The sequence below is a fragment of the Neopelma chrysocephalum genome, unplaced genomic scaffold (assembly GCF_003984885.1).
Source record: "Neopelma chrysocephalum unplaced genomic scaffold, ASM398488v2 Primary Assembly neopelma1_96688, whole genome shotgun sequence".
In the NCBI taxonomy this organism is placed as follows: Eukaryota; Metazoa; Chordata; class Aves; order Passeriformes; family Pipridae; genus Neopelma; species Neopelma chrysocephalum.
In genome coordinates this window covers 444,880-462,320 of record NW_020925333.1, presented here as the reverse complement: position 1 = coordinate 462,320, position 17,441 = coordinate 444,880, and the positions used below count along the sequence as shown (strand labels likewise).

At 38.9% G+C, this 17,441-nt stretch overlaps 1 protein-coding gene across 1 annotated transcript in view; it reads right to left on the bottom strand.

Moving 5' to 3' along the window:
* Positions 1 to 17,441, bottom strand: part of RICTOR (RPTOR independent companion of MTOR complex 2) — a 76,000-nt gene that overhangs the window by 58,398 nt on the left and 161 nt on the right. Inside the window, exons 2-3 of the mRNA XM_027709182.1 lie at positions 17,291 to 17,338; positions 428 to 525 (exon numbers count right to left, since the gene is read on the bottom strand). Coding sequence (XP_027564983.1) covers positions 428 to 525; positions 17,291 to 17,338 — 146 coding nt within the window. The remainder of the gene's footprint in view (positions 1 to 427; positions 526 to 17,290; positions 17,339 to 17,441) is intronic.

Genomic DNA, 17,441 nt, shown 5'->3' with positions numbered 1-17,441 from the left:
AAGTTCTCAATCTTACAAGGAGTGCTCTTAATAGCCAAAATGCATGAGTCCTCCCCACTCACCATATTCAATCAGTTTATATCCAGAAAGTTTGCCATTTCACATTTTTGATTCAATTCTGTGGCACACGAAGTAATCTTTACCTCTATTTATGCAACTTAACTCATTAATTGGGAGGTCTTCTAAGCACTAAAATACTATAAAAATTCAGCCAGCAAAACATGTACTCAAACTTTAGCATAACTCTCCATTCACATATATTCCTGTCTTTATTTGATACCTTCTTCTCCCATAGTATGTATGCAGACCTCAAGTACTGTCCATGATACTAAGTGATTTCATTAATCTCCCAGCCAATGTCTGAGAGTAAATACAAAATATTTTGCCTGTAGGATCACTAGTTTTATGACACCATTTGAGCTCTTACCTTAGTAAAATTATTCAAGTGACCTAGTTTTCTCATATTTGACACGCCTTGTAATTTGGCCACATTTTGGAGAATCTCTCTCATATTATCACAGGGGTCTGCAAAAGAAAACAGGTTATTAGCAGATACAGTAAAAAAAAAACAACAAAAAACCCCATAAACATGCGTTCAACATGCAGTTTCAGAAATATAATAGGTGCTCTCTTGGCCTCAATTAGGGATACAGAGCATTTTTGCTCCAAGGAGCACCAATTTGATTTATGCTTGGAACCAAAAGCAGGCATACCTGCATTCTGAAAAATAAATGCTAAAGGCCATGGAGGAGAGATACTCTTATTTTAAAGCAGATTTTAATCAGTATCTTAGATTTACAGCTGACAAAGAAATCCATTTAGTGTCTGAAACTCCAATCTGTACATCTCGTAAGTGAACAACTTTATCCTTAATCCCCTTGCAATCGAAAGACAAGAGGTAAGCTTAAAGACAGAAGGAAAAGGACAGTATGTTACTGACACACCATATTATTTCTTTTTTTCCAGACAAAGGGCTGGAATTTTGTAAAGATGGGCCTCTTTTCTGCTCTCCCTATTACTTCCCACAATGATCCTAAACTTTAAATAGAGGGCCAGACCTTTCTAGTGACATGGGAAGTGAACTACAAGGTAAACAGGGAGGCTAGGAATGTCTTCTCCTTTCTTCCTAAGAGTCCACCATCCAAACAAACAAACAAAACCCCACCCACAACAACAAAACCCCACAAACCAGAATTCAGACACCAATTGATGACCCTGCATTCTGCTGGAAAACAGAAAAGGGACTATGATGGTGAGAAGAGACAATATTGTCCCACTTTTGTGACTGAGGTTGGAAGCTGAGGCACAATGGAAGCAGCACAGAATGGGGTTGGGTACACAGGGAGCTCCTGTAACAGAAACTGCAGTAAGCTCTGCACATCATGGTACTGCAACAGGACAGTTTTCAAAGGGAGATATATTTGGCTGCAGGATTCTCATGCAGTCTTGGTTTAGACACTGAGGATAGGTATTACAATAATACTATCAGCAGTTCAAAATAAATGAAATACCAAGGTAATGCTGGAAATGTAAACTAGTGAAAGCAGTACCTTACCAAAAAAAAAGAAATAAATGTGTTACATAAATTGAAGCCTTCAGAAAACACCTGAGGAGTCCAAATATCAGACATCTGGAATGCAGGACAGAGAAGGATTTTTTTGTGTGGTGTACCACACTAGCTTCAGCAAGAGAAACTTGCCTCCTACTGCAGAATAAACAGCTAGAGTTGAATTTGTGGCACATACATAGTCTTTTATTTTCCTGTTCTTCCTGAAGAGGTACTTGTGTATTTTTAATTATACAAAGGAAATGGAAATGTAAAGAAAGCATAATTGTCACCACCTCTCTATAAACCAAGCTTTTATATCATTTGTAGTTTAAAATCTTAAACCAACAGATCTACAAAGCAAACATAACTAGCAATCTTGTCAGGGTATATCCAGAACATATTAGGAAAGACAAGATCATGTACTTGAACCACTATCAGGCATCAAGACAGCATTTAAAGATTATGACATCTACAGGTAGGCACCCGAATTAAGGTGTACAAACCTGTTAATCCACTGTAGTCAATGAATATCTTGTCTATCAGCCAATGAAGTCGAAAGCAATTAGCCTGATGAGCTGCTAGATGCCTACTCAAGGCTAAGGTGAATCAATTGTATTGACTATACTGTTTAATGAAACTTTAGCACATGTAGAGACATGCTACTGTCACACCATATAATTCTGGCAATTTTCAGACAAAGGATCAGGGAGATTTTGGGAAGGCAAGATAGGTTCTTAGATTTGGGCATCAACTTCTGCTACCACCAGTTTGATGTGAAACATCCTTTTCCACAGACCTAATGACAGCATAAGCAAAGTCAACAGTCAGATACTCAAGTACAGACACACTTGCACTGCTGAACAGTATGCATAGTAAAACCAAACATCCAATAACTCTGAATTTAAATTGGAATATGGGCATGCACATCTTTGAACCACCTCCAATCCAGAAAAAAATTTAAAAAATCTTTGATGCGATGACAGAAATTAGACACAGTAAGAATCTTACCAGATCCCAAGTTTAGGATTCCTCTGAATAGTTTGCTTTTCCAGGGCTTAATTCTGTTTAAGAGGTTTGCAATAGCTCAAGCCATAGGATCATAGAACAGTTTGGGCTGGAAAGTACCTCAAGATCATCTAGTTCCAACTCCTCTGTCATGGGCAGGGAACCTTTCACTAGACCATTTTGCTCAGACCCCCATCCAACCTGGCCTTTAACAGTTCCAAGGATAGGGCACACTGAAAACAAGTAGTTTAGCATAGTTATGGCACTACAAATAGTTTACATCATAGCCCCTGATTTCAGGGGTACATAACAGGAGAGGAAAATAACTTCTTCATAATTTGGCTTCTCTGAAAATACAGTTTGGTTGACATTTATGCTTTGGTCTGCCTTGGGTAACGTGTGGGAATTTCCCTGGCTCACATCAATTTTGGACCTGTAACATATCCCTTTACACCACAACAAAGATCCCAGGTGAGCAGTTTCAGAGCTTCCCAGAGTTTTCTACTTCAGTTCCCTGGAGAATAAGCAGCAACAGTAACTTTCCAAAATGCCTGCAAGTATGTTTAGAAGTTTTATTTCTGAAAGTGCAGATAGCTACATGAGCACGATAAGCTGTAAACCAGTAAACCTCTACCAAAACTAAGTTTGCTGTATGGACAGGAAAGACCACGAGAGTAGCCCAGAAAACCTCTTGCACATCAGTGGCAATGAATATTCCTATTCCGCTATCTGAGAAAGCAGGTACTAATTCAGAAGTGCATGAGTTGTGCTGCCTTGGAAAAAGGCAGCCAATTTGGATGTGAAGAAACCAGGACACAATGATACTACAATTTCCCACATCAACAATCCTGTAGCAATGGTAGACCTGTGTGACGAGGATGCCTAATTAAAACATGCACTAAAACCATTTTCCTCTATTTGTGCATGAAAAACTGCAGTTACAGCAACTTTTCCTCACGTTGTCCTCTTTCTGCTGAGAAAAACTCTCATTTCTAGAGACAGAAAAGTTTGAGGAAAACCCTCTCTGCAGCGTTTAGTGAGCAGCCAGGTATTTCCCAGAAGCTTCACTAGCAGATCAGTAATTTGAAGCAAAGTGGGAACTCCAAGATCTACAAACCTGTGAGAAAACTGAGAACATGACAGACATTTCCAGTATTGAATTGATAATACAAATACAGCAAGTTAGATGTCTCACACTTCTATCAAAACCACTACCGCTTAAGAAAAACAAGGCAGTAAAGAAATAAAGACCTTCTAATAGCATCCTACCTCAGAAGGAACTAAAACTAAAGGAGACTTTTTGAGTTGAAGTCTTATTTTAAACTCCCGAACCATCTCACTAAAAGTATCTTATAAAAGAAGTTAATAACTGTGACATATTAACCTCAAGGAAAGACTGGCTATCCTGTTTTTCTTCTCCTGAAAATGCATCGTATATTACAAAGAAATAGAAAATTTATATTAGTTACTCCAGCTTGGCTCATTTTTTTGTTAAAATAAAGCCAGTAAAGAAGGTGGGAAGGCCTAATAAATCTTGTCACAGATGTAAAAGAATTTAAACATACTAATGTGACAACACAAATGGGAATATATTCTTTTGCTAGTCTGCCCCTCACATTGAAATGGGTTTGAAAATACGCTAAATACATTCTGGAGTATAACAATTTAGCCACGTGGCTTTCCTGTAATCAAAGATCAGATCCAGTACTGCATATCTTCCTGTCACAAAATCTCACAACAGCACTGTAAAATATTGATTAATGGAGAAGTGGAAAAAAAGCATGGCACAAAATCAGATGCTGAACTTCCAAAAGAAGAAATGTCACGGCCTGAACATTTCATTGTCAGTCTTAACAGTTCATCTTGGTGATGACAAAGACTTTTTTGTGTGTGTGGTGTTTCTTGTTTGGTTGTTTTTTTGTTTGGTTGGTTTAGAGATTTTATTAGTGGGGGGGGGGGGGGGGGGGTAAGGGGTCTGGTGGTGGTGGTGTGTGTTGTTTTTGGGCTTTTATTTTTAAGGACCCCAGTTCAGACCACTGCTGCAGAAATTTCTTAGCTTTTACTCTTTAGCTCTTCAGAAGTTTCTGCTTTTGTATCTGAAACAAAAGACTAAGAAGCTACTTATTATTTAAGACCCCTCAAAAAGCCTATTCTTTTCTGACTCACTTCATTTATTACCGAGATGCTGACTTGTATTAGGAAAAATTTCTTCACTGAAAGGATTGTCAAGCACTGGAACAGGCTGCCCAGGGAAGTGGTTGAGTCACCATCCCTGGAGGTAATTAAAATACATGTACACGTGGCACTTAGGGACATGGTTTAGTGGTGGACTTGGCAGTGTTATATTTACGGTTGGCTTCGATGACCCAGGGTCTTTCCAACCTAGACAATTCTGTGATCTCCAGCCGGCCCATAGCAACAACCAAGTATCTCCACATTCTTTCCCATAGTGCTTCTGAGGGTGGAGTTGTGCAAAATGACTAAGCTGATCTTACAGCTTTCTTCTGCCAAAGATGCACAACCCCTTCCCTTCCCTCTCACGTCCCACTGTGATACATCCTATCCTTTACACTACTTCAGCACCCATTGACTTTACATTAAAATTATCCTGCTAAATAACTCAGCAGAATCCTTTGTGTTCTTTTGGCTATCTTAGTTCTCTAGTGAGTTACCACTCAAACTAAATTCTTACAAAATCCACACAGAAGTGGTTGAACCACTGAGCCATTCACAGGTAGAGTGATGAAAGCAGGATGTACCTGTTCCACAAGACGCTCAGTAGAAAAATGTCCAACTATCTTTTTTTTTTTACCTGCACTTTACAATTGGCAAATCATCCCAATTACTGTACACAAAGCTACCTTGCTCAAATGCCATCATAAAACTTGTTGGTATATATAGAAGTTGCAAATGAGCCCACTTGTGTTCTGCAGCAACAGCTTAGCTTGCTAATCATTACTATCTCATTTTCTGAATACCTGTCTGCCTTTTTTTGGACAGCAAACACTTTGAAGTAGCAGCAGCTGTTCTGTTTACTTTTGTGACACCAAACACAGTTTCTCACCCACAACTATCTGCACTAATACCCAGTACTTAAAATTATAATCTTTAGCACAGAGCATAGTTGGTGTTTTCAAAACATTAACCTCAAGAATTCCATGACCTTCTATGCCTAAAAGTAATTCACAGATGCATGTATATCAAAAATCTTCAATGTTGTGTTGTTGTTTGTTTTCAAACTCTCATGACCTTTTAGGGCTTGACTCATTTTTCACCCCTTCAGGACTGTGACATTGTTTTTCCCCAGTGAGAATCATGATGCATTCCGACAGATCCCATTCTCCAGAAAGAAAGAAGACCACAGAGGTCCATCTACACAAAACAGCGAGTGCTTCATCTAATGCAGGGATGAAATAGGACCAGCAACAGCTATATTAGCAGAAGTGACGACTCCTTTCCCCTGACAGATTTAGCAGCATTGTTTGACCACATTCAGTATGCTAGTGGCATGCCAACTCGCTATTCTGTTATGGTCATGTGAATAAAAAAGACAGAAAGAAAAAAAAATGGTAGGCTTTAGCACACAAATAATTCAGTAACTCTGAAGTCAGGCATAATGAGTTAAACTGAGGAGTGTGTATTTCATATGCATCACTTGGCAGATGCTAAAAAAGTAGCTGTACACAGCAGCCAATGTATGTACAGTAAGTAAACTCTCAAGTGAGAGACTCCACTAGCAGCTGATGTCACACCTGCTAGAATCACAGGGCCAAAAAGTGAAGTAGAAGACTAAATACACATAAAGATTTCCTTTAAAGAAGGAAGTTGTACTTCCCTAGACTCAAGCATCTCACTGTTGACTAAGAACACAAGAGATACTTTCCTCTTACTGAAGGAAAGAATCACAACATAAACGGATGATCCTGGTGAACTTCTGTACATCTCTACATGTATTAAGAGATTTTTAAAGTTTAAATGCTATGCCACTGCATATTGTCAAGCTGCTCTTAGTTGAAGTACATGCTACCAAAATGAAGGAAGTTGAAGGAAACACACCACCTAGAAGCATCAATGCACTGTTCTCCATTTCCACTGAAAAACTTATCAGTTACTAAAAGCAGTGAAACATTAGAAATCAATATCTTCAAGGTGTCTATGTAAGACTATATGACAAGTAATCAGTCTGCTAAACCACTTTTTAATCAAGACCTTTAATAATGAAATGAAATATCAATGAGAAGGCAGATCAAACCATTATCAACTTGTTGGAAAAAAAAAATCAGGGCAATTATGTAATCTTCATGATATGAAAGTATTCTTAATATACATCTAATTCAAAAGGTGGAAACTGCGCAGAAAACCTAAGAACCATGAAAGAAGGGAAAGCTACATTAAAAAAACCAAACTGCATGACACAGAGATCACTCCTGAATTATTTATGTTAACACATCAACTCCACTTTGCCAGATTAAAAAAAAAATTGGCGCATGAATACTTTACAGTCAACGAAGGATTTTCAAAAACACAGTAACACATGTTTAGACCGAAGATATGTCTCAGTTTATACAGTAAAAACATAAATAACTGTTTGTTAGCAGTATCAAGTTAAGGTAGTTATGCTGAAAAATGTATTGAGTATTAAACCAGATGGATATCCTCTATGATCACAGTTAAAATTCTATTATGACATTTGAATCAGTGAGGTGTGAAATACTTTGCACTGGTATAATGTAATGTTTTGCCATGTAAGTCTTATAAATTTTAGACGAAAAAATCCACATTGTGTATCAAGTTGTAACAACTGAGAACAACCCCTTGAAAAGTGTAGGTGACCAAAAGTGAGATTCCTGAAGAATGAACCTAGTGATTCATGTGATTTATTTAGTTCGATTCCTGTAGCTTTCACGGGATTTCAATAGCTTTAACTATACAAAGAGCACTTTATTTTCAATACAGGTAAGTTCCAGTAACTCAGGTTCATGAAAACAGAAAGCAAACAAAAGCTAAGAACTCAGATTATTTTCACCACTACTAATTAAGAAAGCTATGAATAGATGAAAGGGGCTCAGTAATAGGGAAAAAAGCACACCTCCTCTCTTTCATGGCAGTCAGCAAAGAAAGCAACAAACTTATACCCAACCCCCCCCCAAAAAAACCCATCACAATGCCATCTCTCTGCACTATTACATACACAATTGTAACTATCGTATACTATGATGACTAAAGCCAAACTAGGATTACAGTTTCCTAACAACATTTCTTCATTACCATATCATAGTAATACACGTATTCCAGAATACAGTGAAACTCGAGAAGAACTTCCTCTAAAACTTTCAGAAGTTTAGATATTTAAAAGAAAAAAGAGAAAGGAAAAAAAAAGACAAAAAAAAAAGAGGGTCAAAATGCTGGAGGCTGAGGAACACTTTGTAACTGTGTGACTATGTATTTATTCGCCCTGTTCCGCTCTCTTCTCTGCAACAATTATCAGCTGCTGCCAAGGTTGGAGTGACCCAGTACAACTATTCTTATGCTCGAAAGTCAGTAAAAGCCTTTCCCAGATACAAACGTTGGTCATGTCAGTACACAAATCAAATTAATACTTCCCAGAACATCAACGATGGATTTGAATGATGAACATAAGTTTATTGTAATGGTTTAGAAAATTATCTTCAGTTCTTCCAACCCATTTTCTTCTTTTCTGTCACCAATTATAGAAACAGAAAATTCAGGGCGATCAATTTTTAGTTGTTTTAACAAAACACACACTGCGTCTTCCTCACATCATTCGCTTATTGTTTAGAGAGCAGATCAGGCAAATCTAGTTTCAAAACTACAAGAGAATCCTGATCACCTACTTCGCTGATATTATCAAACTGAGAAGCAAGTTAATATAACTGACATTATAAGAAAATTTACAAAAGGGAGAAATATCATCCTATTCTAGGACTATTTTCTCAATTAGCATTCTGATTCTTCTCTGAATCATTTTGATTTGTTCAAGAACCCAAAACTATAAGTATTACCTGGCCCTTTCTGATAAACTCTAAGCTTTCAGGAGGTAGCCAGTGTCTCCAGAAATATCCTGTTAGGCAGAGTGTCATGTAAGAAGCCCAGCAACATCAGCAGAAGTAGGATCACGCAATTTGCCAATCAAGACATGAAGGGCAATTTGGAAACACTGAAGTAATAACATACTCAAATTCAAACATTAATAAACAGACACATCTAGAAACTAGAAGTAATTCACAAACAGCACTAACTTCAGCAGGAAGTCAGTGCGGCAAATATGCGATATGCTAATTACCCCATCTTAAAATGCTATAACCAGCAGATTTCAGAATAGTGCTGATTGATGACGGCTGGGAACTTCAGTCCGCTGTATTAGGGACAGGTCCCTGTGTCACACAGCTCATACAGTCACATTGCTGCCACCACCCAAGACTTCTATACTTTCTCCTGAAAAGGTAATTTTCAGAGAAGGTATAGGAACATCATTTATAAATTTCAGAACAAGACTTAGGTACAATTCTCTGAACATAGAAGACACTCAACTTGTTGGTCAGCTTCAACTTAGGAAAACCTATCCCACTGAGGTAACATGTTAACCTAAAAATCTGAGCTGCAAACATCACTTTTATGAAAACATCTATTTTTTTTCCATTTCATTTTTTGTATTTCATGAAAAAAAAACCCAGTCTACCCACGACACACACATATGGTTTGCATAAAGAAAGAGATGAACACATTCTAAATTCTCTAGATATGAAGTTGCTTAAGCTGAATTCTGACTTCACTGATGCTCAGGAGGTAACAAAGGAATAAGATTACTTACAGATTTAATAATTTGTTTTTAAAGAAGTAAGTTCCAGGCAACAGCTGTTCTTGATAGTCCTCTATTTTTATGAAGTAATTATTTTTAAATATATGTATTTATTTATAGTCTATATACCCTTCAAGCAGGAAACAAATATTTTATGCAGCTAAAAAAACCCAAATAAAATCCCTGTGTTGTTCACCATACATCTTTACATGAAGAGATTAATTATTCTTTGTTACTCTTACAATTATTGTGTATTTTTCCATAAATCAAGGCCATATTGTTTTGCTTTAAATACCTTACCTCTGTGCACAAGGACCTCCTATTAATCATTCTGTAGTCTTAAATCAACAGCTGTAGTTCATTTCACAATGAATAGTTATGCAAATAGGGCATAGAGATGTAGTTATTTCATTTCAACCAAACAAGTGCTAACTGACAGGAGCCATTTCAAATATGGGCGAGTAACTGTCCTTGCTCATCTTTACCATTTTGCCATCCTTTTGGTCTAGGACTTGAAAGGTTATTGAAAATATCACTTACAAACAGCATAAAATTATGTTAACTACCCATTTCTCCAACTGAAAGACAAGTAAAAATCTTTGTGCTTTTCATTTTACATGTCAGACAATGAATGTCATAAAACAAAAAAATAAATAAATAGATAATTTTAAAAGTACTGTTCTGAAATCCTGCAGGAGAAACCACCTAAGTGAATGTAGCCAAAATCATAGCAATAAATAGCAGTTGAATTAAAGTGAGCTTAGAGAAGTCCAGATAGCGAAGAACAGAACCCGTAAATTTAGAAACAAAATCTCCCCTTTTGGGAAATCTTTCATAAACACTCTATCACTCAGACTAATTTATTAATGAATAACATTGATTCATAAGCTATTGCCGTTCAGGCAGAATTTAGGTGAAAAGACTTCCTCATTACATTTGTATACTCAAACCTACGCAGGACACCATTGAGGTGCATACTAGAAAGCTTTCAGATATGTGCTAACAGTAAAATTCAGTCAAGTAACTAAAAAATGCAATGGTAAGTACATTTTTTTTGTTCTTGTTGATTGGGTTTTGGTTTTTTTTTTGGTTGGGGTTTTTTAACTCCATTTTCTCACTTATGCATCTTTACCAGTGTTCCTCCTCTTCACTAGACACAACGTCTTAGTAAAAACATTCCTCACTAACCGTGTTCTGAAGTTTTGCTTCCCAAATTTTACGTCACCAAACAGATGACCAGCAAATGAAAAAAAAAAAATCACTTCTGCATTAAATCAAATATTACAGATTTTTAAACTGGAATAAATACTTTTGATTGTGACAGTTATGAGTGCTCCAGTTAAAAAACTGACAAATATCAGCCAGCACGGGTGTACCAGTGTTATGTCACCTTCCCTTCTGTATCATAACTAATCACAGGAGTGCTGCTCAGTGTACAAATTTACCTGCAGTCTTGTATAAGCATCTGCCTACCTGCATGCAGTTAAAAACACCTCCAATGAAAAGCAAGGCTCTTATTTTATAACATATTTTGTGTAGTTATCAAAGCCTCAAGACACATGCTTATGTCTCAGTTGCAAGAAGACAGTTGGTATTAAAAGTAGATGTCTTGTGTCACTTAATGTTTTAAAAAAGAAGTTTCAGACAGGAGTCTCCATCATGAAGTCTCAAGTACAAGAGTTAAGAAAAACTTATCTGATTTCTCAGTACATTCCCCCAGGCCAGTCAGCCATCATTTCAACATCAATTCTCAAGCCGTCCTGTAACCCTCTTGAACATTGCTCTCCTCTGCAGGTTTGAGTTTGTATGGATATAAACAGTAGGAAAACTGCAGTTGTAACTATAACTGACTATTTCACTTTACACTTAAAAGAGAAAAACCCCTACCTGATGTTAAGCATCTCTTTATATTACTAAGGGAAAACTTCCAAGATTGCTAAGTAACTGGTAAAGTATGCATGAAGGTCATCAGTTTGGCAAGTGATGCATTTCTTTCTGGGCAGGCTATCCTTGACACAGCTTCCTTATTTACTGTAATTATGATGAGAGGCGTGTTTCTTTACACAGTATCTACAATGGATAGGCTCAGATGGAAAAAAATGGCGAAACCAGGCGAAACCCTCAAAGTGGGGTGGTGGGAAGCAAATGAAAAAAACATGAATAACATTTATCACAAAGACTCAAACATATCAAGCAGGCAGCAGGTGATTTTGATACTTCACTGGTTGGGGTGGGTAGGGAGGAAGCATGTTGTGGAATGTTGTGAAAACACAGCATTGCCTAAACACCAAAGACGATATTGATACTGATGCAAATCGCAGAATAATCTCTTTTGCAAAACAGAAAGTACAAGATATTTTATACTCTGAACCACAGCAGTAAAAACAAAGAACCCACACACAGAAGCAAATTTAGAGATGCTGCACACAAGAACTTTAAACACAGATATGAGTGCAGATCTTCAAAGACATAGCAGTACCCTATTCCTAAAGACACCTTAATGACAGATAAGCAAGTCATAAGGTTTTAAAGTGGTCTTTTGTTAATATTTTTCCTTCACTGAAAATGTTGTTCCTACTTTCAAGAAATGAAAAGTGAAAATATTTTAAGCACACACCATGTTTGTAGTTCTGAGAAGTCTTACGATTATAAAAGCAGCACTTAGGAATCGAAGACAAAGGTACACAAGTGTTTTTAATCTAACCAGGTCAATGCACTATACAATTCCAAAGCAATAGTCAACTAAAGTCCATGTGCAAGCACAAGTGCAGACAGGAAAGTTAAGTGCATGCCTTAATTTTGGAGTGCATGTACTCAGCCCTTCTAATTCTCTTACTTTTAAAACCTATCAAAAGCTTGCACACTGCCAAAAAAGTTAGCAGGCCACCCTCATTATCACTTTCCTTTGGTCCCCCTACATAAAAACCTCAATATACAAGAATAACACAGTAGAACATTTCTCAGACAGTAAGCACAGTAAGATCTCTCCCTGACAGCTTTTTTCACGTTGCTCCTCTGTATCTCAGAAGAGCTGAAAAAAATGTTACTAATTACCTTTTTGTTACTATTACAGCTTCAGTTACAGATTCACAAACAAGGGAGCAAAAAACAGCTATTGCTCTGTGTGACCTACTCTAACAAAACATCCTGCTATAGCTACCCATCAGAATGGTGGCAAACTGCAAAGTGAGGGTGAAAGGTGCCCACACATTGTGATTACTTGGCTATTTTTAAAATACTGTTTCTATGGTGTGGGGGAGCCCCACTTCTCCGTATTTTCAAGCCAGACCACATATCCCAAGAGTATGCAAAGAAGAACCTACAGGCTTTCCACAACAGTCTTTCCATTAGTGTGGAAGAACTGCCTCTGAGCCACCAAAAAGTATGTACCAGCTGCCATCTCAGCACTGGTTCCCTACCACTGTGAAAGGGGTTTTTTCCTTCCCCCACTACTTTGAGCTTTCAGTGTCAGACAGGTGCCCTGTATTCCTCCCCTGCTTCTTCCATACTGATGAAGGAAGCTGAAAACAGCGTGGTCATCAAATCTCAAGCTGACTTTGGAAACAAAATTCATCCAGCCTTCTTTGACTATCCCACAAATAACCCTTAAAAATGCCCGACATTTCTGTGGGCTGTAAACTGCAAATAGCATCCTGAAACATTTGCCCTGCATGCAATGCACTACGATTTGCCATGTGGGAATACGGAATCAAATACTACATGGTTTAAAGTGATGCAAGCACAGTAAGAAAAGTAACACCATTTAGACCTTGTGATGTTATATGGAACTTCTGTATGTTTTAGTATTACCTACATGACAGGAGGAAATTATTAACAATGGAGGCAAAAAAGGAAAAGGGTATTTTCTCAGATAACACTAGTCAGTTTTGTGATACTCACTCTCAAGGAGAAAAAAAAATAGCCAGTTTTCTCAGCTACTTTGTTCATATATGTCCTGTGTTGTAGCTAGAAGACTCAACATTTACAAAACAGAGAGAATTGGTTGTACAAGAGAAGCTGATAAACCAAAGTATTATCTTATAATGCGTGTTTACGAATAATAAATGAAAGTACTGATGTTTGAGACAGGTACATTTCAGTTGACTAAAGAGTACAGTATCAAAAAGTGAAGACTGTTACCCTCAAAAAGGAGGAAACGAACACATACAGCACTCAACCATCAGCAGCTGGCATCCCTCTATCCTTAAGTGAACATGCTCTGTAAAGTTCCTAATAGCTTTTGCAAGCTCTAAGCTACAGGATTCCCTGAAAACAGGGATCCCTTGAAGGAAGACGAGCCTGACTACAGATAATGCACTATGCTCTCAACTAGGCAAGTTATAAACTACCTCGGCCTTCACAACCCAAAGGCAACAGCTAAAACTCCAACAAGGAAAAAGGTGTTGATCACCCAGCAGCATAAGGCAACTCAGCTACACAGGTAAGCAAAGAATCACGGAATGGTTTAGGCTGGAAGGGACCTTTCAAGGTCACCTAGTCCAACTCCCTGAAAGAACTTCGGAGCAAAACAAGTGTGGATTACACAGGCCTTTTACAGCTTGCCCAAAGCTCTGGGAGGTATATGAGCTGCTGTGATTCAGCTTGGAATACCTATAAAACATCCAGAAACAAAGATGAATTACACTAAAAATATATAATATTTGCATTGTCCTCTCTGGCCTTAAGGAGTTACGAGCTTGATTTCAGTAGTCTAATTAAACCAGCCTCTCTCATCCCATTGCTAATTCCTTCCAGATGACTGTAATGGGAGTTGCACTGGTGGCAAGTCTGTCCTCCTTTTCCTTTCCTTTTCTATTCTGAGTAGGTAACATAACACAAGGCCAAAACCTGAGTGCTCTAAATCCCAATTATTAATCGCAATTTTATAATCAACAGAAGACATGACACATGACCTTCAGTAGACAAAAGCAATGAATTTAACCTGTATCTGCACAGTTTTTTCTTACTATACCAGCAATTATGCCCAAAATTGTCCTGGGGACAATTCTTCCAGAGCTGATCATCCTTTCAGCAAACTGATTTTCTTAAGAGAAGATTTATCTGAATCTCTTTAAAAGATGGGGCATAGGCAGGGCCAAGTCGCTCAGATATAAAATAAAACAAAACAAAACAAAAACAAAACCACCAAGAAAGAACCAATCCCCCACTCAAAAACAAACAAAAAAAAAGCAAACCCCCTGTCCCAAAACAGCACACCACATACTTACTTTACATTATCATCTCTTACCAGGCTAATATTTTACATAGAAAATTCACACACACCTACACAAACACACACAATGCACCATCCACTATCATATAAAATCCCATTCATAAGCATCATTATGGATCATTTTTAAAAAAGCAGGGCACGAAGGATCTCCAAAGAATAAACCCCTACTAAAGCAGCCATAGTAAAAAAACCAATGTGGTGTCTTGTGAGAGAACATCAGCAACTCTGAAACTACTGCAGCAAAGAGCAAACCAAACACATGCAGAGAAATGTAGATTGGCTCCACATGCAGCAAAGCACTCTTTGAGCCTTAATGCACAAAAAGCCAGAAAGAAGCAGGACCCAAAGCAGCATAAACAGGGGTAGTGCTCACCCTGCATCTATTATTAGTTCTGAAATTCTTAATAACAGCACTGGTTCCTTGCATGGGAAAACCCATAGTTAGAATATAGTCCACAGGTACAGACGAGTGAAGGACTGACCTGTATGCTAAGTCGTGCTCGACAAACCATTACTAATGGAAACCTACTCAAAACAAGGCAATGCCAATACAACTTCTTGTGTTTGTAACAAGGAGGGCCCTGTAACTAGAAGCATATTGCTGAAACACTGTTTATGGTGATCCTCTACTTGGCCCAAATCAGGTATTCCATATTAATCGACACAAAGTTCAGTTGTACACGGAAACAAAAAACTTAAGAACATTCTTTTAAGCTAATGCAAATGTGAGCCCTATGGAAAACTATGCGATCTGCACAACACAGTGAACCAAAATACTGTACTCTTAGTACCGAATTAGAGTAACAAAATATTTGAACTAATTGCTTACATAACCATTGTAACAGCTGGAAAAACAAATATTCATTGTGTTCACTGTGGAAATCAAGTTATCATCTAACTTAGTTAATGTCTTGCTGTGACTTTTAAGCTTCTTACTTTTGCTTCTTCTTTAAAATGATGTTAATACCTACTGTGGATATATGGTGCTACATGATTACTGACCAGTAAGCTGTAGTTTTTCCAACAAAATACCAAGACTCTCACTTTTTTGATAAGGGATGACATTTAAATTTGAAGCAGCTTTTTATTCAACTGCAACCACTGCAATGATTTTTTTTTTTACTGTTGTTAATAGGAGCTATATAGTCACATTGCAAAATATTTTTTTATGGTATTAAAAATGTTTTGCATCTTACCCGAGAGCCTCTTCTCAATACAATACAGGTCAAGTAGTTATACTGCTACTACTACAGGTCTCTTGAAACCAGTAGGTGGCTGAAAACAGCTCATGACAAAAATCAGTATCACAATGATGGTTGCCTATGGAATTCTGAGTAAAAGATTTCAAACAGACCACATCTAAAAATTACCATTCCACCATTTAAATTCTGTGTATTGTTCTTTCACATCAAAACACTTCAGTATGCTACACAACATAAAAAAGTTACTAAACCCATTGATTGAAATTCTGATTCTGCAGATAACACTGCTTACAGTACTAATTGTGTCGTGTTTGAACTGTTAAGGCCTTCATCCCACATTTTGTTGGTGAAAGTTTCCCTTGTCTTGCCTTTAAGGACCGCATTTCACTGGTACAATTATATCCATTTGGAGAGAGAGGAGACATAAGAGCCTACTTCTTTAAACTGAAAAAAACCCAGCTCTCTTCCCAGGAACTAAAACATACTTGTAAATATGATACATATACATGGAGATAACTTTCAGCCCTTTCTAAACACTCATATTGCAGGAAAAGAGACTTAGAAGAGGAATTGTTGACCCTGCATCTTACTAAGTAGAAAACAATACTTATACTGCTAATGTTTGTACTTCCTTTACGTTTCACAGACCACTTTTATCTCATTGATTCTGTCATTTCCCTGCCTGCTTCCCCATAAAATTGATCTATACAGGGTAAAAGCAGTCCTGAATCTCCTGAAGCAGAACAGTTATACACCAGGATCAAATTTATTCCTTCCCCCTGACAAGGATCCTCTGCTCCAGGAAATATCATTGCTTCTAGAGCAATAATATTCCAGCTTACTTTTTGCATTTTACCCATCTCTTTGAGAGAGCCTAACGCTTACCTTAGTCCTCAGCAAGACAAGACCAATTACACGTTTAGGTAGGAGAGTTCCCGATCGTCTGCGGCAAAATCTCTCGCTGAGTAGCAGATGTCAGCGCTGCTTCCTTCCTCTTACCTCCCCCCCGCACACACACACACATCTGAGGGCACCGGAGGATGTTCGGAGCAATTTAACAAGCAAAGGGGAGACGAGTGGCTGCCGGTCTTGGAGCAAGAGGCTCACAGCCAGCTGGCCTAGGATAGGCAGGGATTCACGACAGGCAGGGATACACACAGGGAACGGTGGCAGGAGCAGTCACGGTGCTGCCCGGAGCCGCAGGGCGCGATCGGCCGGAGGGCCGGGCACTGTAAACACGAGCACCGGGGGCTCGGAGCGCAGCGCCCGCCCGCCTGCCGGTGCGAGGGGAGCCCGGCGGCCCCGGCGTGGCCCCGCAGTGCCCGAGCAGCGGCTTCGCCAGCGGCCCCGGCCCAGCGGCCCCGGCCCAGCGGCCCCACCAGGCCGCTCCACGCCGCCGCCCGACCCCCCCCACACACACTGCCCGCCGCGGCCGCGGCGAGGCTCAGGCGGCTCCCCTGCCCCGGCGCCCCCGCCCGTACCTCGGCTGAGATCGAGGGACACGTTCTCCTCGCCGCTGTCGTTCCGACCTGCGGGGACGGGGGGGAGACAAACGCGTTAGCCGGGCGGTGAAGGAAGGAGCGCCGGGGGAGGGAGGGTGGTGGGAAGAGGGAGAGAGAGAGGAGAGGAGAG